Consider the following 26,141-nt stretch of genomic DNA (forward strand, 5'->3'; position numbering starts at 1 on the left):
ACTGCAGAAATAATCCAGTTTGAGACCATTTTAACTGCTCTGGCTCAATGCTAGAGAATTCTGGGAACTGTAGTTTTGTGGGACATTTAGCCTTCTCTGTCTGAGAACTCTCATGCCATAATAAACTAATAAACTACAATTCCCAGGATTCCCTAGCACTGATTCAGGGCAGTTAAAGCTGTCTCAGACTGGATTATTTCTGCAGTGTGTTTTGGACCAGTGTGGGCCCCTGTCATTGAAGAAGTAAAAATGATTTGAAAAACAGAAAACAGTACAAAGGGAAAACTCATACCCTCAAAGCTAGATCACGATCAAGCTAACTACACCAGTGGCATCACAAAGGTTGGCATCACCCAGTGCGGTAACTCATGGGGTGACTCCCATTGATTTTCTCCCAATGTATGGATGTGGCACCACACTTGAATCATCATGGCGGCCCCCATGGGATCAGGAGGCTGCCATGATGGTGGCATCCTTACGGACTAGGGTTTGGGAGCATGAGGTTGATGCACGCTCCTGAACCCTAGAATCGGCACCAGCACACTGCTTTCCGCCTGTGTGTCTCGGGCCTATGTTTTAAAGGATTAAAAGTAGGACGGCTCACAAAATGGTAAAACATTAGTTTTTCCCAACTTCATTGCTCTCCAATGGTGCTGGATTACAACTCCCATCACCCATGGGCATAAGGATAGGAGTTGTTGTCCAACATACCAGGAAAGTGCAAGATTGGGGAAGGTTACTGCTACTGCAATATTCCCTCCTCCTCCCGGCACTTTTTCTTTTAAACTCATCACTATCTGAGTCTTCCAGGCATAGTCCTCCAACCTACCTCAGCAGAGAAATAGTTCTTGGTGCCTCGGGACTTTCCCAAGGAAGGAAGCCCTCCACTTCCACACCCGTCTCCTACGCTGATAGTCTGTTGAGCTGCTGCCAAGATCTCATCCAATTTGTCTGCAACAAGGGGAAAGCAAAAGAGGAAACTCATTATAAAAGAGCTAAGACCCCCCCCCCCCCCGTCATCATAGCATAATTCCCCATAAGGAGCAGCCCATCCTTCTTGTAGCTATTAAGCTCAGGCAATGCCGTTCTTGATCAGTCTAGAACTGAGCAGAAAATGGAATTCTTGAATCTTAGTTGGTCTCTTTATGCAGCCTATAGGATTACGCTAAAACCAAGCTGTCCCTTGTGTGGTCTTTTAATATTAAATTATTCCTACTCCTACTTCTGCTCCTGCTAGAATAACAATGCAAAGGGATCTTGTAGCATAAACTGCATGGAGTGAACTGCATCTGAGGAAGTAGACCATGTCTACGAAAGCTTATGCTACAGCTTCTTTCACCCAGTCTCAATACTGCTACAAGATCCTTTTGCATGGTGATATTCCAGACCAACTGGCCATGTCTCTAAATTCTAGAATCACCATGGTTCACCACTGTGTTTTAAATTAATGGAGATGGAGTGCATATGCAAGACCCAGGATAATTAACGAGTGACAAGTTAATCTAAGTATGCATTCTTGGAGAATGAGACCAAAATCACAAGAACAAATGAAGAAGCCATATGTTATTGTCCATCTAGCTCAATATTGTATACTACAGGAATGGAGAACCTGTAGTTGTTCAGGTGTTGAATTACAACTCCTATCATGCTGGCTACAGATAACCACAGGTGTCCCACTGGCACATTTTGTGCATGACAAAACCAAAACTGCTGGGGTTCTACCCCTACACTTCATTAGGAATTAAAATGTTTGATATCAAGAGTTGGCAATCCAATTTTTAGAGGTTGCTAGTACCTCCCATCATGTTATACAATACTGAAGAAGCATGTCTCCTCTATAGGACAAATGAACTAAAAATAAGATTCTATGCTCTGCTCACTCAAAAAATGACAAAATGAAAAACCATATTCTGTGACCTGCACAAACCTGTAGATTGTAAAATGTTTATTCTGCAGCTCCTTCTCCCAACTATTTACCTTTGGTGTATGTAATAAAGCATCAGGAGCATTCTCAGCTTACAGTACATCACAAGAGCATCAGGCTCCATATCAAATGCCTTTAAAAAGCATGTTAATGTTTATTGGTTATTGTGATGATTTCATTTTTTAAAAAAATGTTTCCAGTTCTGTTTGTTATCTGTACTGAGCTCTATTTTGAGGTAATGGAAAAGGGTCAACCAGCCAACCAACCAACCCATCCATCAGTCAAATGTATGGAAAGACAGCCTCCTACCTAGTGTCAGAGTCACAGGATTGTGGGGGGACATGCATTTTTACTCACTCAAAGCCATCTGATAGACTGTCCGTTTCTTATCAGTGCCCATCGCTGGTTCATAATCTGCAGAGACAATAGGAGGGGAGGATAACAGGGGTGCAGGGAGTGGAGATTGGTGATGGTGTATCAGGAAGGGCAGGTTTGGGATGCTACTTGCAAGGGAGTGGGGGGCAGTGATAGATGGGAGCGTTGGTGGGAGAGTGCAGAGCAGGATTGGTTAAGAGGCAATGAGAGAGAAGCAGGTGGGTCAGTGTGTGTGTGGAGGGGGGTGAGGAATGTGAGACACTCACCTGCTTTCTTCTTCCAAGGGGAAACTGAATGATGGGAGGGAGATAGCAAGAGGGGAAGAAATTAGCATGTGCTTTATAGACTATAGCAAAGCCTCTGACTGCATGAAAAGTAATGGATTGCTCTTAAAGAATTGGGTGTGTCACTACATTTGATTGTCCTGATGCGTAACCTGTACTCAGGATGAGAGGCTAATGTTGGAACAGAATACGGAGAAACAAAATGGTTCCCAAATGGAATGGGGGTCAGCCAAGGCTGCATTCTATCACCCTACTTGTTCAACTTGTATGCAGAAAATATCATACACAGAGCAAATTTACACTCAGAGGAAGAAGGAATGAAGACTGGAGGAAGGGATATCAACAATCTAAGAAATACAGATGACATCATGCTGCTGGTGGAAAATGGCAAAGAGTTGAAATAATTACTAATGAAAGTCAAGGAAGAAAGTGCTAATGCTGGCTTAGAGTTGAACATTAAATAACAAAAATAATCACCAAAGATGATTTACATGAATTCAATGTAGAAAATCAAAAAATTGTAATAGTTAAAGATTTTCAATACCCTGAATCAATCATTGATCATAATGGAGATTGTAGTCAAGAAATCAGAAGAAGACTGGGAAGAACAGTGATGAAAGGACTAAACAAGATCCTGAAGTGAAAATATCTGGCAACTGAATATTAAAGTTAGGATTGTCCATACCATCATATTTCCCATCACTATGTATAGAAGTGAGAGATGGATGGTAACAGAAAGAAAATAAACTCATTTGAGATGTGGTACTGGAGAAGAGTTCTGCAGATACCATGGATGGCTAAAAGGACAAAAGACTCCTAGAACAAATCAAGTCTGAACTCTCCCTAGAAATCAAGATAACTAAATTGATGCTGTTGTACTTCAGTCATGTCATGAGAAGGCATGACTCATTAGAAAATATGATAATGCTTGGAAATGGAGAAGGCAGTAGAAAGAGAGGAAGACTGCATACCAAATGGATAGACTTAATCAAAGAGAATATGGCTCTGAGTCTGCAGGATCTGAGCAGAGTGGTTGAGGATAGGGTATCTTGGAGGTGTCCCATTCACAGGGTCACCATGAATTGAACTTGAAGACAGTTAACAATAACAACAACAACAGCAACAAAGAGTTAGCATCACCACTTGTGAGGTAAAGATTGTTGGGAATGAGGCTTAAAACCCTCCCCTCTCCATTAGACCATGGAATCAAAGGGAAGGGCATGACAACAGGTAGAAGATGCTAGAGAAGAGAAGGGACTGAGACCAGTAAGCCATCCATTCCTGTCTGAAATTGTGGATGTGGGGCAAGCAACCATCTTACTTAGTGCTGTAAACACAAACAAGCCCATAAGAGGGCCTAGATTCTTCTGAAATGATCTAGGTGTTAAATAAAGCATGAAAATAAAATTAAGAACAAACCCACTAGCCTCTTAACCTAGAGATGGAGAAGATGTGGCCCTCTGGTTGCTGTTGCAACTGCAATTCCCATCAACCCTGGCCAGCAGAACCAATAGTGAAGGATCACAAGAGTTGACTCACAACAATGCAAAAGGGACGAGCATAAGCTCATGTGTCTCAATTTTTGTACAAAAATGAGTAGTGTATGCACACATGTCTGTGTATGTAATCTAGACTATAGTTTCCTTATTACTGGGGCAATATTGAAAGTCAAGGAGCAAGAACTCACCTTTCTCTACTGGGATAGGTCATATTTTGAGAGTCCCAGGCAGCAGTGGGTGGACAGAAAGAAGATGTAAAAAGAAAAGAACCAAACAAACTTTTCCCCATCCATTCTATAACAATAAAAAAAGGCAGGGGGAAGGGAGGGCTATGTTTTGTCTACCAAGATGCACTCTGAATTTTGTAATCATCCCAGCCTCTTAAAACTCAACACAATAAAATTATAATTTGGGATGTGTAATGCAAATAAAATGTGGCTTAATTCTCTGAATTTATTCTAACTTTGAGCAAGTCTTGACTTTCCTTATGAATGTTCCATCAAACTGTTTTACAGTATTCCACAGCCAAAAGAGTGAAACTGAGGTTGTTGGGTTTGTTTGTTTTTTAAATTAAAAAAAAAAAGCCTGTCTCCACAATTACAAAAGTCTTACTTATAGGCTGAACCATTTTGGCATTTATACACTGGTATTTGGTACTGTATTTTCAGATGGTATCACCCTACACTGCCTAATATGCCTTGCCTGTCACCCTGAAAAATGCTTCGTAAGCAAGGGGCTCATATATATCTGGTTTATTAGGGGCAACAGGATACTGTTGTTAGTATGCTAGTTTATCTGCTTAATTTGAGGGCTGATCAGAGCAAACTGGACATCATCATCCTTTAATAGCCTATCCCTGAGCTTTGCATAAGCAGAACCCCCAAATCAGTGGTTATATTATGGGTGATGCCATGTTGGGTGGTGATTCTCCCTATATATAGTTGTCTTTAGGATTCACTTGTTTGTACCTAGTTTCTCTCTTCCCTTTGCCTCCTTCTGTCCCCACAGGCAATGCACAAGAAAACAGGCAGCTGTTTTCTATTGAGGTAGACTACTGGTCCATTTATTTCAATTGTCAGTTTTAACTAGCAGTGGCTCTCCAGAGATCTATACAGAATTCTTTCTCAGCCCTGCCTGGATATACCTCTTGTTTCATAGTGGTCTCCTATCCATATACTAACTAGGCTGATCCTGCTTAGCTATGAAAATTAGATGTGTGTTCAGGATGGTGTGGTACTATGGTAGCATTTGTGTGGGAGTATGGGGAATTCACAAGTTAACTGTATATCTACTCTTGGGTGGTCGGTAGCACACATTCTCACACAGAGATTGCTGGGGATATTTACAAGATGCTTACAAGTGAGTTCTCAATGTCTGAACCTGGACTCAAGACCTAGAACCGAAAAGACATTAGAGGATAAGACTGTCCAAGCCCCAGAAGCGTACCCATGACTCAGCCCTCTAGCTTTTTCACATTGTGAAAAGAACTGCAGAACAGGATAGGTTAGCACCACAAATACTTTTGGCAAGCAACTGATAACAGGGAGAAGAAGCAGTAGCATAAATCACAGGATATATAAGAATGCATGCATCCACTCTAGAATCAGTATGGATTTGAATATACAAATACTGGTATCTTGGCCTGTCTGTTAGTCACAACATACTTTTCAGCTGAGCTTGGAAAAATTCCTTCTTTGGACTATCACTTTCAGAAACTGTCATCCAGTATGGCCAATGGCCATGCTAGCTGGTAAATATGAGAGATGTAGCTTTTAAAAAGTGACATTTCCAAGTTTTGCAGTGCAGTGCCCTTTCCCCCTTGTAGAAAATGTCTTCTTACATCTATGAGAGGGCCAGCACTGGAGTGAGTAATTTTTCATACAAAGCTTGTTGTTTCCAACTTATATCATGAGGTTTTCTTGGCACAATTTGTTCAGGGTGTGTGTGTTGCTTTTGCTTTCCCCTGAGGCTAAGAGAATATGACTTGCCCAAGGTCATCCTGTGGGTTTCCATGGCTGAATGGGGATCTGAACCCAAGTCTCCAGTCATAGTCCAGTGCTCAAACCACTATGCCAGAGAGGGCCAATTTCTGAACATTTTTTGGGCCGGAAATGGTAATGCATCACCAACTTACCCATTTCCTCCAACTCAGAAGTCATAGATTTGGAGCGCAAGGAAATGGCTGGAGGGGGCAGTCGTCTTGCCTGCTGTGGTGCTGCTGCTGCAATTAAAAACAAAGCAGGATCTTGCTTTATAAACCAGATCAGTATCCTCTGGTTTTCAGCATTAGCTCTTCCCCTGACTAGAAGGGCAAATTCTCAACTAGTTCATTAGTGCACAAAAGGACAAACAAAAATAATGGCAGTTTTTTTCCTTACTGCATGATAAAATACATACTTCTCTTTTTAGTCAAATGTCCTGAAATACTGTGGAGCAATTATTCTACAGAAAAAAAATGGGGAGAGGGGTTTACACAAAAATACATCTTTACCCACTATGGCAAGGATGGCAACTTATGCCCCTTCAGATATCACTGAATGGCAGCCCCAGCAATTGCTCACCATTGGCTATGGTGATGAGGGCTGATGGGAGCTGTAATCCAGTACCAAGAAGGCTACAATGCTACCCACTAGGGCAAGGACAACAGGACAAAATGCCAGTACAAAAAAATGGATGGGAGAACTGTCTGATATATTAGAGAGATCAGCGATCACACTCAAGCCAATTCTAATTACCTCTTAAAAAGGCTAAAGTCAGTTGCCCCTGAATAAGAGTAATATTAATCACTTTGCAGGCTAAAAGTATTGTTTACACACACTTCTGAAGGCCCCTTTCCTTTTCATTTTCTAAGGCAGCAATTCAGTACACACTTATCTCAATGTAAGAATCACTGAACTCAATGAGACTTACTTTTGCATATATAGAATGGTGCTATTTCTTTGTAGGAATACCTATTCTAGGAATAGCAGCTAATTTCTAGGAAAATTCAGGTTTCCCAAAAATCTTGTTTTTAAGAACATGAGAAAAAGGGAATATGCCTTATTACTAGGATGTTCCCAAATTAGACTTTTTTTTGTCATGCAGTTGCCCTGCCACAAACATGGAACTGTCCTCCATCACTGAGCTTTAGGAGATTATCATACGGAAGGAAAGCATTCTTTTCCTGGGCTTAATTCATGTTATTAGCAAGATTGGGGAGAAGATTATCACATCCACCCATGCTTAGTCCCTTCACATCCACCCATGCTTAGTCCCTTCTTCTACCATCTATAAACAGTAATGGACCCATCATTGGGTATTAACAGGATAAATGCACGGGTGTGTGATAATCTTCCCCCTGATCGCGGTAATAACACAAATTAAGCACGGGAGAAGGATGCTTTCTTCTCCCATGTGATAATCTCCATAATCTGATCCCTCTCCAGAGGGGTTGATACCCTGCTTCTCAAACCCAGATGACTCTCCTCCAACTATTGCTGGTATTCTGTTCCCCTGAATTCTTGAAAAGAAAAAAAAATGTTTTCCATACAGAGGACTTGCCAACATTACTGCAGCAGATGCTCAATGGAATGAGCAGAAGAGCCCACAAATAGAAAAGGACTAGTTTACCACATTTTGCAATAAATGAACTAATACACATTATAATCTAAAGTAGGGGTGTAGAGAGGCAAACAATCATTTGAAGTAAGTGAAGAAATATATGTATTATGTATATGGGGAGGTGAGGTGTAAGACCTTCAAGTTCAGGGTCTAAAATTACTCACTTGCACCACTGATTAGCACTTATGCCTCCTACTCCACTCTTACCATCTCTATTGCTGGAGACTGCTGTAGTTTATCATAAAAAGCAGTGGTAAGTACCTTTCTTCCTCATGGCTTCTTCCATTTCTGGGTTTCGTGTGACCATCACAACCTTCACCATCAAGTTATTGCCACCCTGTCGGATCATGTTGACAACTTGTCGATGACCGACCTTCACCACATTCTGCCCATTTACCTGGAGTAAAGGACTATGGTTAAGTTTCTGTGGGATGGGGGGAAGTACAATGGTAGGATGGGGGCAATCATGGCAAGGTTGACTCTCTCTTATACAGAGTTCCAAAATCCCAAACCTTTTTTCATGGGTGGCTAAGATAGTGACACTTTTGCTTTCTGATGGTTCCATGTACAGAAACTTTGTTTCATGCACGAAATTATTTAAAATATTATGTATACAATTACCTTTAGGCTATGCGTGTAAGGCATATACAAAACATAAATGATATTCATGTTTAGATTTTGGTCTCATCTTCAAGATACCTCGTTATGTATATGCAATTATTCCAAAATTAAAAAAATCCAAACTCCCAAACACATCTGGTCCATTTTGGATAAGGGAGACTCAACCTGTACTGCTGTTTCCAAAACCAGCACTTCCTTCACTCTCTCCTGTTCTTGGACTGCTTTGATCCCCATATTTCTCCCAGTCAACAACACTGCAAGGAAAAGCTGGGGGTCACCTAATAAAATAGATTAGCAGTAGATTCAGGACAGAGAAAAGTTAAGTAACTTATTACATAAATCTTTGACAAATTTCACTGCCCCATGATGGGATGGTGGGCATAGGTTCTGGTGGCTTCAAAGGGGATCAAACAAACATACAGAGAATCAATGGCTATTGTTCATCCAGTAAAACGGAGCTTCTATATTCAGAGGCAGTGTATCTCTGAATAACAGCACCAGAAAGAGAGGCTACTGCTTTCAAGTCCTACTTGTGGACATGCCTGTAACATCTGTTTGTCAATGCGGGAAGCAGGAAGTTCACACCAATGAAGCTTTCATCTAATCCAGGAAGACATTTTCTTCAATGCTGTACCAATGAATTTTGAAGTGCAGTTGCTTATTGTGACAGACTCCACAGCAATATTCCCAAAGAGAATCCAAAACTGTAAACAGCTGTATTTATCCATGTCAACAAACAGTTCTAGCAATTTTCATCTTGACTAAGAGTAGGCCATTTGTAGAGCTAGTGAGTCTTAATAGCTACTAAAGAGAAAGCCATCCAAAATATTTTGCATTGCAAGAACAGCTCACAATCATATATTGTTTCTGGGAAAAGCTGTTCATTTCCCTTCTAGCTATTGTTACAATTGAAGCTAAGTTTAGCAGGGAAAAGGAAGCTGGGGTGGTTACAGAAGATGACAAAGGCCCGTTACACACGGGCTCTTGAGGCGCCCCCATCACGTGATAGGGGTTGGCCGGGGACCTAGCGTCCACACCGGCCTCACCTCATCACGTGACGGGGGCATAATAATGGTGGCGCCCTATACACACAGGCGCCGTCATTATTATGTGCTGGATGCATAGCGTCTGCACGTCGCGCGGCGCTTATGACATCACAAGTGCGCAATTGGCGCCTCGCAGCGTCATAATCGCGCCGCAGGAAGAAGCGCCATTTTGGAGCTTCTTATTTGCTCCGCGCGAGAGTCGCACGGTTTGGCTGCTGCGGCTCCCTCGCAGAGCAACCAGCAGCGCCGGCAGACCGCCGCTTTTAGGCAGTCTGTAACACGCCAATGTCACCCTGGTTAATCAAAAATTCCTGCAGTGTCATCCCTGTAAACCCTTGGCTCCACTGAGCCATTGTCCTTCATAGTGGTGAGAAGATTATGGTAGTAGTTATGTCTGAAGAGGATACAATGATACTTATGCTTGCAATATATCCCATTCAATTGAAATTCTACATTAAACATTCAGAATAGTTCAAAAAGAGCCGTAAAATGGTGAAAATCTAATTTCAATAAGGAAAAATTGTGGAACCATAGTGAAGTTTTAAAACCCACCGACTGAAAAATGTGGGAGCCCGGTGCAACTGGCCAAGGAAGCACTTAAGTGTCCACATGCACCTTACCTGTGTTAAGATGCACGGCATGAGAATCTGCAAAGTCTCATTTATGAGTGCCCTGGTTACATCCAGACTGTCATGAGCTCTTAAAAACATGGGACTGCTTTTGAAGATGACTCAAAAACTTCAGCTAGGGCACAATACAAATCATTTCAATTCTTGCTGGGTTTAGCTGTTCGGCTCATATTGTACCAATCCTGTACCAGCTGTATTCGGTGCTGATGCATTTCTCACCACAAATTAAAATGCTAGCTTTGAATTTTCAAGTTTTAAACCAGGAATGGAAGCACATAATCTCAAGGCTGCATGAAGCCTTCTCCAGTTCCTCTTGGTTCTCTTTTCACCTATGCAATGAATAAGAACTGCTAATCCTAAAGGCCTCCAGGAGCAGAGAGTGTTCTTTAAAACAAGGAACAGACTGCCAAACCTTGTTTTTACTCCTACAAAACAGAACTCCAAACAATTCTGCTTCCATGAATAGGCAGGCTGTTGCATCCTGCGGCAGGTCCCAAGGACATAAAATTGGCCACTGGAGCTTGTCCAGGCTTGTTTTCAGTGCTCTTTGTCCAAGTTGTTTGAAAAACTACCTTAGGAAGCAGCCTGTGTGTTAACATCATTGTTTGAGTCTCTACTTGCTGGGCTACCATTCAGATCTGTAAAGTTAGTGGATACTAGAGTAAAGGACTTCTTGGTGGTGGCTCCTATTCCACAGAACTCAATATGACATCCCTTCAAATATTTAAACAGGGCTATCATATCACCTCTTAACCTTCTCTTCTCCAGACTAAAAATCCCCAGCTCCCTGAGTCTTTCCTCATAGGGCACGGTTTTACTGATAATTTTGTACATTTGTAATTGGTTCTGGTTTTATATGCTTAAAAAGGACTTGGGTTCCAGTATTGAGAAAAAAGTAGGAAATAAATAAATAAAACAATAATACTAAAAAGATGATGATGGTGACGATGATGACAGTGAAAACCATTACCTCAATTAGGAAATCCCCCATGCGGAGACCAGCACGCCAGGCCACTCCTCCTTCATCCACTGACTCCAAGTACTGCAGAGCGGGGAAAGCAGGGGTGGGTGTGAACTCCTCAATTGGGGTCTGCGCTGTAAACAGAAAGATGTATTAAGTGATGCCCCTGGGAGCTAAGCACCTGCCAGACTGCAAAGGGGTGGGGTGGGGGATTAAAGTGGTGGCAGCATGACAAAACATGGGATCCTGGCCTTGGTTGGCATTTCTATAGCATTTTACTCTCTCAGAAAGCTTACAAAGATTTGCTTCATGTCCCCTATCTTTTCTTCAAAGTCAAGAAGTGACAACAGAACTTGGGAAGCGTTCACAAAAGTCAGAGTCTTTGAGCATGGTGCCAAATCTTCCCATGCATTGGTAAGAAATCACAGTTGATAGGGCTGCCCAAACTTGTTTGCTGCCTTAGGAAACAGAGAAGATTTCATACACATAGAGTCCAGCTTAAAAGCATAAGATGACTGGACTGGCAGCAGAACCTTTCATCAAGACTAGTAAAGGGTTTGCTTCCTCCACCACTTCTGAGGGCAGCAGACAGCTTAGGAAGTCTAGGGCAGACTGTGTGGCATAGAGACCCTTGTCTTCCAGAAGAGAAGAACAGCTAGCACATTCATGAAATACCCACCCAAATCTCTCAGTACCACTGGGTGAAGCAGTCAATTCCCTGTATGTAACAGTAGGGCTGTCCCAGACACCCAGCTTTCATTCATCTATGTGATTAGGAGGCAGGCCTCTATGTCAGGGCACATCTTGGAGGTGAATTTGAGTCTCAATCTTCCTTTGAGTGCCATATATCCTGGTGCTCAAGTGTAATGGAAGCCAAAGATTCAGAGCCTGGCTATTACATCTTCCATCTTTGAAGGCTAAATTCTTCACTTGGGTGTAACTTGTTACCCTTTATTGCTATTTTCCTGCTATTTCCACACTTCTGACAAAGAAGAGATGGCAGTGTTCCCACTTAGACTCTTGATTCCCTGTATCAACTCTTCCCCTAGCCATCCTAATGTAAGGACGGTTACCACGGGTTAACCAATCCCCAACATCTTATTTCGAGTATTTGCCAACATGGACTTTAGAGTAGAAAAAAGCAGTGGAGGTGAGCAAGTGGAGACCTAGGCTTCTTTAACAGCCAGCCCCTAGAGGCCCTAGTCAAGGGTAACACTCCCCTTCTCACCCTTAGCCCCTCTTAGCACAAAGCCAAAGCCTTCGTTGTCCTTCTTCTGCAGCAGCACAGTCTTCTCCTTTATGATGTAGTCACTAAAAAGGGAAAAGACAATAAAGATAGGTTAAGAGACAGTAGATTTCAAAGAGAATTCCCAATTCAGGCTTTCTCTTTTTCTCTTTCCCAATGCACAGAGAATAACTACAGCATATTACACTGCCCCCACATTCCTCATGCTGCCAAGATAGCATCATTCATGCAGGGCATCCATGGTGCGCCAGGTCTGCACAACTTGTTGGCTCTAAACCTCTTCTCTTTTTCTCCCTTCCCTGTTGGTACAATGCTCTCCTGTTGCAAGCAGAGCACCTTCTACCAGAAACCAGAAAACCTACTGGAAAGGGCCAACATGGTTGTCAAGCTTCTGAAAGAGCATGCAGAAGGATTGGCAAAGGGAAACCTTGAGGCAAAATTTGGAAGAGTGCACAGAGTCCTGCTGTACAAGTCTCTCTAACACTACACATGCAAATACAAACCTCTCCCTGCTACACACAGCAGAGGCACTGGAGATCTAGAACACACTGCAATGAGCTCTATGGCAAGCAGAGGAAAGCAGCATCCTTTTACTGCAAACACAGAGGTCTGTCCACAAGGTAAAAATACACTGCCCGCTTGGGATGGACTGGACAATGTTCTCTATCTACAGCTTAGATAAAGACCAGAGCACAAACTTCTCACTGTACATAGATCTCCAGTGTACACACAGCCCCAGTGTAGAGGGCTCTTACCACTGCAAATCTCACTCATGGGGAAAAAAGAATGGCCAATACAGAAAACACTGCACAGGCATATTCACCAAGTGCAGCGACTACTGCATAGCATTTGCTACAAGCAGGGTAGACGAAATAGAGCTTACTGTGCCAGGCAACAGTTCTATAACATAGACTATATTGTGTATGTTCACTTGAAGCTGCACCAAAACATTATGGGTTATACAGAACAAACAGCACTGACCCAAACACAAATGGACTACAGAAATAATTGCATATGCAAATACAGGGCCTCCTACAAATACAGAACAGTTCTGTCAATACCAAATACACTGTGTTTTGTATCATCTTACCCTGCATACTGCAGAAATAGTGCCACAAAATAAGAAGCACAAGCAGTCACTTACTCCAGCTACAAAGAGCAGCAAACCTTGCACAGACCCCTGGCACTGCAAGAACAGCCATCATTTTACAGTACATCCTCCCAAACTGCAAATGCAGTGCCTGCTGCCCATGGTGACTGCAAATGAAAGTTTTGTAAGAACTGCATAAAGTGAAGTTCACTATATAGGATAAAAGTATTTTGCAGGTTTCACTGTGCAATCTGGGATGAACTGACCTAACATGCCCTCATCCCCAACAGTGTTATCAGATGTTCAAACAGCAATAAGGGACAATTGAAATTCATGACATGCAGGGTTGACAATCAGGAAGCAGCCATTAAGTTTGCTTTTATGCTTAAATACCAAATGAAGGTATTGATTTCAGTTAACTTAGCCATTTATTTCTCTGTAAAATTAACATCTTGTCTTCATTCATAAATGACACAATGCACATACTTCTGTCATTATGAAGTTCTGAAAGCCCAAAGTACAGGATTTTTTGGCTCCTCAATCAGTTTGTACAACAGGAAAAGCTTTCAAACCCTCAAATAGGTGCACACTTTATAATAAGGGATACCTGTCAGTCCAAAAGGGTCATGTTTTCCAGTCCTCAAACAAGCGACACCTAGCAACCCTACTCATCAAAGGCATTCGTAGAAGAAGACAGCAGATACATGTTACAGGTCTGACCAACCCTAGAAATTTAATCCTTAACCATTTCCCCAAAGTTGCCCTGATGTTGTTTTCCAGAAATGGTGCATGAATCCCATCTCCCAGTTATGTTACACATGTCGTGTTCTGTACCCATTGCCAGGGCTTGCAAAAACAAGGCTATTATCATATATCTAGAGTCCACACAAAAATATGTGGCTGACCACAGCCTGCATTTGGTTTGCTGGTTGTTCAGCCCACCAGTCACAATGTTTATGTGAATCTGCAGCCAAAAATACTTTGAGAGCACCATGTAAGCCCAGGAACTGGCACATAATTTGGAAAGGACAAAACAGTACATTCAAGTTATTTCTGACCTCTGGCAATCCTAAGGTGGCCCTATCACTAGGTTTTCTTGCCAAGATTTGTTCAGAGGGGGTTTGTCTTTGCCCTTCTCTGAGGCTGAGAGAATGAGACTTGTCCAAGGTCACCCAGTGGGTTTCTATGGTCAAATGGAGATTTAAAACCTGGTCTCCAAATAGTCCACTGCTTAAACCACTATATCACACTGGCTCTTAGACAGTACATACACAGTTAGCGATATATGAGAGAAATGTCTTTGAATACTTTTTTGAACAGTGGAGGAACACATGAAGACAACACAGAAAGTACACAAAGACAACACAGAAAGTAAACAAATGTGTAATACTGCCATACAAAGGCAGCAATTCTTGTAGTCAACAAAAGGTGATTTCCCAAGACACAGAGCACATGTGAATTACTGTTACACAGGAATATCTACACTGCCTTGCATAAGAGCATAGTTCACAATGCTCACAACTGAAGACTTCTGTGTATACCCACAGAATTCCTGAAAAGCATTTCCCCTCACATGAATTCACTCCCCATCCAATACAGCAGCCCAAATATTTCTAAACTGAAAGCAGCACAAGCAAAAGAATGCTATAAAGTCAATCTCCTTCCATTTCTCACCCCACAAGTCTCCTTAGGTTAAAGAAACTTTGGATAGCTGTTGGTTACAACTGAAATATAACGCATCCTTATCATGTTCAAAGCTGACCTTTCCGTCAAAAGAGAAGGCAACAACAATTTATAGTAGTTCTAGGTTAGAACTAACGGGGGGCGTTTTGGTGATCTTCATGTAACCAACCAGTGCAAAAAACCAAGAATGGAGAGTGTTGCGTTGCATACTCCTATCTTTTAGCATGCATGGGGAACCATCTTTTAGCAGATATGGAGGTGTTGACTGGCTACAACTCCCATTACTCCAACCCTTGCTACATAAACTGGGATGATGAAAATCTAAAAGCATTCAGAGGGTCACCGCTTGCTTTCACACTCACACCCTTGATCTAAAGATGGTTTAGCATAAGGCATGATCATGATGGGAGCCGGCCATGTATATATTCTTGCAAGTAAGCCAACAGCACTGTTTCAGAAAGAAACTCCTACCGTTCATCTGTATTCGGAGCACATAGGCCCAGCATCCTAAACCAGCAAGATGCAATTGATGAACTAGCATTCCCTTTCTGAGGAAGCCATTTACAGAGTTCCCTACATAAGCACATAGTTAAGCAAAGCCTTGGAAACATCACCCTTGATTCCTAACCGTATGCACCTAACCCATGACACAATTCAGCCAGCCTCACAGAGCTGTAGTTTTCAGCACTGCAGTGTAAGTGTAAAGGGATTTGGATTTCAATCTTCTAATTAAAAAATAAAAGTGAATGCCTTATTCTGCATTATACAATATATGTAGGGATAGGCTAATGTACAGAAAGGAAAACCTGCACGCACTTTAAACGTGGGCGCACAAAAGCATATATGTCATGCTGCAATATTCCCAAGCCAGTACAGGCTCACTTGCAACCAACATAACAGAATCATACGTACAACAAGCACATACATGTTATAGGTGTGCACTTGAACATGTGCATTTGTGTCTGGGCTTACACCCCCTCTATAGGCAATGACACATGCTTCTACAAGGATACAGAAGGCCCAGGCATGGGGGTGGGGAGAAGGACATTTAAAACGTACTCAACACATGCACAAACCTTATGTATCACCTACTGTAAGGTCAGTAATGACTGCAAATGTATGCCAACGGTACACACGTTTCAAATGCCCATCCCACCAGCTGCACAGAATGAAGACACATGAGCCAAAAGACATGCAAGACGCACAGAAACAGCAACGCTTCCCGCATACACACACATGCCAGAAATGTGTGTATGGATAGTTCTGTACTCAATCGCGTTTAGTCCACATCCCGGATTTAGCACACTGTGGGCTCCAAAGCCTTGCTGATGCTGTGGTGGGCAGAACACACCATATCCCACAGATGGGCATGATGTACAAACCCTTCCCCCCTGAAGACATATACACAGTGCATTCCCTGCCTGTAATTCCTGACCATCCATAGTCATTTCAGAGCACCCTGCCGCTGCTCAGGCAGCCTCATTAATCAATAGTGAAGCTGTCTGCAGTGGATGGTGCCTGTGCATGCCCAAGCCCAGCCTCACACCCCCAGCATGGGCAGCACACGCTTCTCTCCCTCAGCCTTCATGGACCCCACATCCATGCCAAGGAAGCCATTCCACCAGGGAGACCCACAAAAAGCCAGATCCCTCAGCATCCTCGCCTTTCACCACCATCTCCACCCAGCCACCCAAAACCAACCAGGGGAGTCTTTTTAACATGCATGGCCTGCCCAGCCATGCTAACCGTTCCCACGCGCGCGCTCTGCCCAGCCTTCCTAAAGCAGATGCCCCCAAAGCAGCCTCATAGAGGCATACACACACAAGCCACACACATCACACAAGACACCCAGAGCATACACACACACACAAGCCACACACACACTCCCCAACGAGGATGCAGATGCCTCTGTGCAGGCACACACACACATATCCACACACCCAAGCCCTCCCTGACGCATCCAAGCCCGCATACCTCTCACAACAGACACACACACACACACACACCTTTCCAGGAGAGGCATGTTCGTTTGCTCAACCGCGCCGGCGCACGCGGGGACGAGGACGCGCGCGCTCCCGGACCCAATCCCACTCCCCCCCCCTTTTATTTTTGGCAAACACTGTCCAAGGCCAGCAATCGTTTCTCATTCTCTCTCTCTCTCCATCAACCTCCTTTCCTCCTTCCACCCCTCCGCAGGCTGAATGGTCGGATGGATGCACAGATGGGATGAGGTTGGAAGGGGTAAGGCTGCATTCCTATTTGGAGAGATAACCCGGCTCTGCTTTGACTCTTGTTTGGCTCAAGGCAATGGCATTCTGGGAGTTGGAGTTTGTTGTGGGGCCCAGAGCGGAGCTCTGCTCCGCTCTGGGCCCCACAACAAATTCCAACTCCCAGAATGCCATAGCCTTGAGCCAGACAAGAGTCAAAGCGGGTTATCTCTCCAGTGTGGATGCATGGAAGTGCCCCCCCCCATCCCTGCCTTGAATGGCTGCATGAATGGCTGGGAGGCGGGCTTGAATGGGCTGCTGCTGCTGCGGAGGGGAGGCGAAAGATGAATGAATGAATGAATGAATGGGGGGAAGCGACGCCACTGGGCCGCGATGTGCGTGGATGTCGCTCTGTATGGCTGCCTGGGTCTCCTTCCTTCCTCCTCCTCCTCGCCTCCTACCTGTAGATGTACCAGACGCTTCGGCGCCGGGGCCCCAAGGCCGGCCAGCTGGAGGACAAGGCCGGCTGCTGCTGCTGCTGCTGCGGGCTGGGATGGTGCGGACTCCTGCCATTGCTGCCGCTGTCATAGCGGGCCATGGCTCCTCTGCTTCTTCTTCTTCCTCCTCCTCCTCCTCTTCCGACAACGACGATCCCGGGTTCCCAGCGGCCGCTGCCTCCTCGTTGGGGCCCAGCCACATCCTAGGGACCGCGCGGTGGGATGGAGGAGAAAGCCAGGCGGGAAGGTAGGCAGGCAACGAAGGAGGCAGCAGGCTCACATCATGGGAGGAAGGATGGAGGAGGAGGATGGAGAGCAACGGGGAGGGAGGCCGGCCTGCCTTGCTCAGCCTTAGCAGCCCAAGAAGAGTCCAGCAACGCCGCCGCCGCCGCCGCCGGAGCGAGCGGGAGAGCGCACGCCGACCATCCGGCGGCACCCGCTTCCTTTAACCCCTTCCGCGCAGAGATGGCGCGGCGGCACTGCAGGAGGGAGCCCGAGCAGCAGCGGGCAAGGGAGGAGGGATGGCCAGCCGATGGGCCCTGGAGAGGGCAGGCCGCCTCTGAGCATGTGCAGAGCGCGCCCCGCAGCAGGGAGCAGCCGCCGACGCCGGGCGCCCAGAGCCACCTCTCCCTTGCTCTCTCTCTCGCAGCCGGAATGAGAGAGAGCCCAAGTTGGAGGGCTCCTTTTGAGCATCTCTGTGGTGTTGGAAAGGAGAGGGCTACTGATGAAAGACAGGACCGACTGGGTCCTCGCCTGCCTGCCTGCCTTCCTAACTCTCTCTTCCTCACACATACACAAAAGGCCCAGGCAAAACAAACGTTCCCGCCGCCTTGGGAGAAAGGGGGGGATAGAAGTTTGTAACCCGCCTCGATCCGTAGGGAGAGGCGAGCTAGAAATAATAATAATAAAATAACAACAACAACAACAAATATCATCATCATCATCATCATCTTAATGCAGAAGATTCAGTTCCTTCCTTCCTTCCTCTTTCTTTTCTTCTCTCTAACACACACACACAAAGGCCCAGGCAGAGTCCCTATATTGGGATAAAGGTGGGATATATAAGTAAATATCATGATCATCATCTTAATAAATAAAAATAATAAATAAAATCTTTATTTTTATCCCGCCCTTCCAAAGAGATCAGGGCGGCTTACAAAAGTGCAACGAATGCACACAGATACAGTTAAAAACAGGAAACAACAACACAATACAATAAAACTAAAAGCAGGAATAAAAGCCCCACGCAGAAGATTCATTTCCCCAGGCAACCCTAAATGGAAAAAGCATCAGCAAAATAATAATAAAAAAGTACTTTCTTTAGGTATGTGGGGACAGGAAGCTTTGAAAAAAGGAGCCGGCAACTTCATGGGGAGTGAGTCTTATCTGCCAAGGGCCACTTGGTCGCAAGAGTTTAGTGGAACCTCAGATTCCAGGGGTGGGTGATCTTTATGTTTGTAACAAGCACACCTACCTTCCCATGGGACCAAAGGGGTCCCAATCCAAGGTGTAGAAACTCCCAAAGAGTCCCAAAGAGGCAGTTCCATGCCATGGGAAACAGCTCCTCCCTTCTACACATGAGATCTTTTGTCTACTATGGCATTCATGTGTGAGGTGGCAATAAGTTTCTTCATTCCATGCGTGGGGATTTTTTTTTAGACTAAGGTCATATGGAGCTTCCTATAAAAGAAGCAAGCTAAAAAAAAGTCAAATTGCCTTTGGAATCAGAGGACTATTGTTCAGTGCCTTAGTAGAGGGACCTTTGGTCCTCCAGATGTTGATGGGTTACAATTCCCATCATCCCTGGCCATACTGGCTGAGGCCAATAGAAATAGGAGGCAACAAGTGCACATTGAAAATGTAATCATTTGGATCACTATTCCCAGAATTCCCCAGGATTGCCCTGTGGAACAAGGGCAAACCAAAGGGAAAAAAGGACTCCTTGGTTTTCAGTAAGTTTGGCAGCTGCTTATCATTGACCTAGGTCCTAGGAACACTTACACCCGCCCATCACATCCCGAATAAGCATGTGCTTACTACAAGCATCATGGCAAAACGGTTCAGGAATATGCCCTCATGAGTCTCTCTTGGGGCTTGCTTCCCAATAAAGGGAGCACAGCACTTTTGACACAAGAGCCCTAATGTTCTGCATTACAAGTCAATACAGTTTCAGTGAGTGAGATTTATTTTCAAATAAACGGCCTGTAAGGTTGTGGCTCTGAGCTACAGTTCTGTGGCAACTGATGGGAGTATATTGCACTGCCTTTAATGAGGGCAATAAATCACCCTTTCTGGTAAGGTTACTCGCAGCCATTCTCTAGTCTTCCCTGCCCCATCCTTTCAGCTGCGGAACAGCCTCCCCTTTCCCATCCATGCATGAAATATGTGAACCTTGTTCAGGGTACTCACACTCAAATGGCCATACATTACTAGCATCCATATACAGACATGCTATTATCACTCTGACCCATACACAAAGGCAGGCAAGCTTGTAAACCAGCGCCTGGAAGAATTTCTCTGCGTGTGAAAGAATTTCCCCCAAGCACATACTTCTGCCAAAGTTTTCTTTTTAAAAAAGACCACAGATGGCTAAGGGGTGGGACAATACAAGGTTGTGCCTTGTTACTTGCAAGCTGTGATAACACAGTTGCTGCTTTGCAGGTTCCAGAGAACAGGAGACAGTGAAGCAAGAGAAAGGATAGGTTTCTTTGTATATGGGTGTGCATTCCTCTGGAATACAAGGACTGCTTGACAAGGGGACCAGAAAAGTGTCACTAAACAAGGTTAGAATTTAAGGCAATGGGTTGAAATCATAGAATCGTGGAGTTGGAAGGGACCACAAGGGCCATCCAGTCCAACCCCCTGCCATGCAGGAAATCTCAGTCAAAGCATACCCGACGGATGGCCATCGAGCCTCTGCTTAAAGACCTCTAAAGAAGGAGCCTCCATCAAACTCTGAGGGAGTGTGTTCCACTGTCGAACAGCCCTTACTGTCAGGCAGTTCCTCCTAGGTCCTGGTCCTAATTGGAAACAAACCTTTTCTCCCCCCACCCATCCTCAATTCCTCTGAAATTTCCTTTATCAGCTGTACAGCAGATAAATTAGGATACCTCTCCAGACTTCTATAATTCCTTTTGGAAAAATACAACACAAAGGTTGTTCTAGAAGAAGACATTATTACTTTGTTGGTGTGTAACACTACTATAAGATTACATATTATCTGAATGAATTGGCAATACCACCTCTGACTATTCCTTGCCTAAGAAAGCTCTATGAAATAAACGGGATCAACTGAAGTTGACAAGCGGCATACATACATACATGTATGTAACAATCACCTTTAGAAGGTCAATAATGTCTGAATAATCCATAGTTATCTCCAGGTGTACACATGCACACACAACTTGTATGTTAGACAATGAAGCCTTAGAAGTGTTTTATTTAAAAATACAAAAGAAAAGCAGCTTTAGCAAGCAGTATTATAAACAGAGAAGCAGTGTTGGGAAGGTGTTTAACCCTTCTCCTTCTTCACATTTTTTCTTTATGAATCTCCCTCTCTCTCTCTCCCTCCTTCCATCATTCTTTTTCTTACATATGCACTGCTCTCTCTTTCTTTCTGACACACACAGATAGGATGTTTTTCTTCTGAAACATTCAAAGTACATGTTTGCTCTCACAAATTCATGAGTCAGTAAGAATCTTTCTAGAGGAAATTAACACCTATCTCTTAATATAACATTAGGAGCAACTCTTCCAGTACTAAACTTTTTTTCCCCTTGGCTGGAAAAATCATACATAACACAATGTATTTATTAAACCCTCATTCCTTCTCTCCCACAAATGCACACTATGCTCAGTAACCTTGCATGCACCGTGGCGAAGTAACAATGTGCAAATAACACGCAGAAGCTCTCCAAAGCACACATCAGTCCATGTTTTTTCTTCATTCACACTCACACTTCAGACTTGCATTTCTTAAAAAACTTATTTTTCTCAGTTCAGGGAACCTCACTATAAGGAAGTCACCCCCCTCCCCAAGTTATCTTCACCTCACAGAAGCAACTTTGGTTGGGACACAGCCAAAGTTAAAGGGGTCAATCTTGGTAAAAGAACAAGTGCATTATAATACCCTACTGTTCCATCTCCTCCCCTCCACCACTTTCCAAAGCACTCCCATCCCTCCCCCACCACTGCCCCATGGGTCTCAAACTTGCCCCACTCACCCAGATCCATCTGACCCCATGGTGCTGCTCAACTGGTTCATGTGGCTGGCGGTGCCCCAGTATGTCCCATCTTCACTGTCTGCCTGGGGGCAAAGGTCATTGTCCCGAGAAGTTCTGGGCCTCTCCAGCCACTTGGAGGGGAGAATCCTAAGCAGGAATTGTGCCAGCCCCGTGGTGGGAAGTAAGAGGGGGTGCACTTGCACATGGGCATGCAGACCCCACAGCAGCTCAACCTAGAGGCCCTGTTTCTAGATTCAATAATAGCCCGGCCTGAAATGCACTGCCTTCTCTTGCTAGGCTCAAGGACGTTTGCCGGCAGCATGGAATGCAGTGCAGTGCAAATCAGAGCATCTGAGAGACACGGGCGTGGAATAACTAGGTCCGCTGGGGAAGAAGAACCAAATGAAAGGATTCAGGGCGACGGGGAGGGCGATGGTAGTGGTGGAGGGGTGGTGAGGAATAGGAATCCAAGTTGAACTCTGGTGGCCTGTGTATTTGAATTGGGGTCACTACCAGGAGCCAAGGGGAGAGCAGAGGAAGGGAGCAAGTTCTGGAAACATCCAAGGCATGTGGCATGTGGGTCACAAAAGAGGACAATAGTGCTGGTTCTTGGAAAGTATAAACTTATAGTAGGGGAGTGGGGGAAATTTACAGGCAACTGTGGAACATGCATTCGAATTGGCACATTTCACTAAAGAGATGGGAAAAGAAATACAGGGCTTCAGAAAGAGGTAGGGGATATGAGTCAACATCATGGACAGGCAGTTATCAGACTCATGGGCCTGACCTTTCTTTTTAGCAGGACTCAGAATCTACCCAGAACAGCCTGATGCAAAAGACAGATACTTAGGAAGACAGAATCCTTAGCTGAGGAATCTATGCTGAGTACCAGAACTGAACTAGAAGCTCAAAATCTTTCCACATAAAAAAACCCCACTTCTAATTAACCAAGAGTTCTTCACTTCACCAGTATAATTTGGGAGGGAAGAAAGGAAAGGCATTCTGTTCCTGCTATTATTAAAACAATTGGAAATTAAAAATCCTTGTCACTCTATCACCTAGAGATGTGCAAATGGATCCAGATCTACTTTCTTTGCCTGGCTCTGATGTGGAAGTACAGCTACTGGGGGGAGGGCAAAATGAGGGCACTGCCCCTTCAAATAATTTTTCCTTCAGTCCTCAAATTTCTATCATTGCAGTAACTTAAAATTTCAGCAGAGCATCCAAAGGCAAGAGGCAGCAAAGCTGCCAAGGGAATGAGAACACAGCAAATTCTAGGTATGAGGGATTTTCAAAGCTTCACTCTCCACAATGCTAGAGTTTTGGAGAGTGCAGAAAAAATGTATTTTGAGAGGCAGAATTCTTGTTTGGGGAGCAATGCTTTCATTCCCCCTTTCCACAGCTGTAAACCCTGCCCAGGGTAAAAGGGAGATGGAAACTGCAAGGTTCATCAGTTTGGCAGCTGCTCTCTCTCTCTTTCTCTCTTCTTCCGCTAGAGTCCTTTGTGGAACCAAGAGAAGGTGAAAGAGGGTAAGAAGTCATCAGGCATGAGAGGACAAAGAAGCTTGTCTTCCATAATATGCCCTGGTAGCAGAGTTGATGGAGCAGATTTTAGACAAAAAAGGATTAAATAAATTTACTAGGGAAAGGTGCCTCAGTGATAGTAAGGGACAAACTACACATTACATAATAAAGCTTATAACTGTGGCCCAATAACCCTCAGAAGACACAGTTCAGATCAAATAAGTGATGGCAACTTATGGGAAGGAAGGAGGATCTTTAATATTTTCCTTTAATATTTTGTGATTTATGTCAGTTTAGGTTCAGTTCATGTTTGTGTTGTATTGTCTATATTCTCAATTAATAAAATGTATTTATAATAATTAATAATAATTTGTTTTATTTATATACCGCTATTCCAAAGATCATAGCGGTGAACAGCAAGTAAGCTAATTAGCAAGTATGCTAATTTAAAAAAATTATTTTCCTCACCTATCATTTAAAATTCCCTTTCTCTCTCCTTACTTTAGGGTTTAAAATGCATGTTTGTCCTTGAATAAACAATGAAAACATTGAAATAGTTAAAAGATTTTTCATACCTTGGCTCAGTCATTAATCAGAATGGAGACTGCAGTCAAGAAATCAGAAGACTAGGACTTGGAAGGGCAGCTATGAAGGAAGTAGACAAGTGTAGTTCCTTCAGTTCCTTCTTGATGTGTAAAGATATATCATTAAACACTAAAGTTTAATGATATATCACCAACATAATTCCCTTTTCTATGTATGGTTGTGAAAGCTGGACAGTGAAGAAAATCAACTTGTCTGAGATGTGGTGCTGAGAAAAGTTCTGCAGATAATCTGGACTGCTAAAAAGACAAATGAAAGGGTCCTAGAGCAAATCAAGCTTGAACACCCCCAGAAGCCAAGATAACTAAATGAGTCTGTCATACTTTGGCCATATCATAAAAAGACGTGACTCACTAGAAAAGCCAATAATGCTCAGTAAAGTAGAAGGTAGTAGGAAAAAAGAAAGAACACATTATAGATGAACAGATTCAATCAAGCTGTGGCCCTGAGTCTGCAAGACCTAAGCTCAGCTGCTGATGAGAGATCTGGAAGTCTCTCATAAGGCTGCCATAAGTTGAAGCTAACTTCAAGGCATTTAACAACAACAATAACTCTGCAGTCTTAGGCACAGGAATCTCTGTGGGCCTCTCTCTGTATTTACCTGATGGTGTGCCACTAGGCCATGGATGGGCAACTGTGGAAGACTAGGTCCCATTAGTCCTCCAGAAGGCCTTAGAGGGCCATTCTCTGCACCACTTTCGCTCCCAGAAAAATACCCCAAATGCTTTCTAGGAGACATGGGGACATATTTTGGACCTGGATCCCAGAGGGCATTTGGGCACATTTCAGGAGGGGGGGGAACCACTTGGGCAGTTTTGTCTTGACCCCTGGGGGATTGGGGGGAACTCGAAACATGGGCCTCTGAGAGGTCTGGGGTCACAAAAATGGTTCTGGGGAGCAGCATGCCCATGGAGTGCACTTTGCCACTCTGGCATTAAATTTCCCACAATGCGTGGGGCCAGCCTAAAACATCTTGCTGCCAGATGCAAGAGCCAACCCAATTGCTAGTTGAACTTTCCTTCAACACTAGCAAAGAGATAGAGCCCTCCAGCACAACTGATGGCGGGAGGCTGATAGTGGGGGAAAGTGGGAGGGAAAGGCCAAGGAGGTGCAGAAGAACCAGTCAGAGGACTATTAATGCTGCCCACCATCATTCTTTCCTGAAGCAGTTGTCTGACTCTGCCTAATGGTGGACTTTAATGTCTTCTTTTTTTCTTAGAGAATTTCAAATGTTATTTAGGTCAGTCTTGCTCATACCTGGTCTCCACAAGTGACATCATGGAAAAGTCAAAGTATTTGTATCACTTCTGTGATACAAGGAAATATGTTTTTGAGTGCTCCCATATACACACTGCATTGCAAGTAGAAAACTGGCACAAAACAGAACCTGGATTAGAAACATGATGAATATATGAATTACCTCATACTTAGGTCTGTTCTGCACTACAGAAATAATGCAGCATGACACTGCTTTAACTGCCATGGCTCAATGCTATGGAGTTCTGGGATGTGTAGCTTTGTGAGATATTTAGCCTTCGAGAGCTTTGCTTCCACAGAAAACTACAAATTCCAGAATTCCATAGCAAGGAGCCATGGCAGTTAAAGTAGTGTCAAACTGCATTAATTCTACAGCACAGATTAGACTCGAGTTAAACCATTGTTCTGCCTAGGTAAGTTTTATTGTTTAGTGGTAAATTTGAAGTATAGGCACTCTTCATGGCAGTCCACCAAAGAAAGTCCAAGAATACAAACAGCTACAGAGATTCAGCTCCACCAGAAGCATATCTCCTGCAAAACAAATGGGACTTAATTGTCTATTCAAGTCCAAGTCATTACAATACATTGTGGATACAACAGGCCTGGCTTGTGGCAATGAATTGTTGCTGGGAAAATCCATTTGCCTCCTCCCAGTGACTGTACAGATTGCAGCTACACTCAGAGGGAACAGGAGAGTCAGAGACAGGTGGCAGATAATGTCACTGTCTGTCCTAATAATAAAGGCTCTGTACTCTGACCCCACAAGCTTAGGCTCGAGTACTGCATTGCTACTCTGACTGGGAGTAATTCCCCAGATCATCTCATTTCCAGAGTACCTCAGACAAGGGAGGGGCTTAAATGGATCTCTATGA

At 43.9% G+C, this 26,141-nt stretch overlaps 2 protein-coding genes across 7 annotated transcripts in view; one reads left to right on the forward strand and one right to left on the reverse strand.

Annotated features, from left to right (window-relative positions):
- LOC121933510 (RNA binding protein fox-1 homolog 1-like) overlaps positions 1-26,141 on the forward strand; it is a 576,905-nt gene that overhangs the window by 55,886 nt on the left and 494,878 nt on the right. The gene's annotated exons all lie outside the window — the stretch shown is intronic.
- SHANK1 (SH3 and multiple ankyrin repeat domains 1) overlaps positions 1-26,141 on the reverse strand; it is a 111,824-nt gene that overhangs the window by 10,689 nt on the left and 74,994 nt on the right. For 4 of the 6 annotated variants that reach the window (XR_006104529.1, XM_042473343.1, XM_042473341.1 and 1 more), the window contains exons 15-22: positions 12,168-12,250; positions 10,949-11,073; positions 7,944-8,079; positions 6,217-6,303; positions 4,271-4,279; positions 2,566-2,589; positions 2,282-2,338; positions 830-951 (exon numbers count right to left, since the gene is read on the reverse strand). Coding sequence is in view for 5 of the 6 variants with exons in the window: in XM_042473343.1 (XP_042329277.1) it covers positions 830-951; positions 2,282-2,338; positions 2,566-2,589; positions 4,271-4,279; positions 6,217-6,303; positions 7,944-8,079; positions 10,949-11,073; positions 12,168-12,250 (643 nt within the window). In the remaining variant the exon portion in view is untranslated. The remainder of the gene's footprint in view (positions 1-829; positions 952-2,281; positions 2,339-2,565; positions 2,590-4,270; positions 4,280-6,216; positions 6,304-7,943; positions 8,080-10,948; positions 11,074-12,167; positions 12,251-26,141) is intronic. The other 2 variants (XM_042473342.1, XM_042473345.1) reach the window with 2 other exon arrangements.

This window comes from Sceloporus undulatus, chromosome 6 (assembly GCF_019175285.1).
Source record: "Sceloporus undulatus isolate JIND9_A2432 ecotype Alabama chromosome 6, SceUnd_v1.1, whole genome shotgun sequence".
NCBI lineage: Eukaryota > Metazoa > Chordata > Lepidosauria > Squamata > Phrynosomatidae > Sceloporus > Sceloporus undulatus.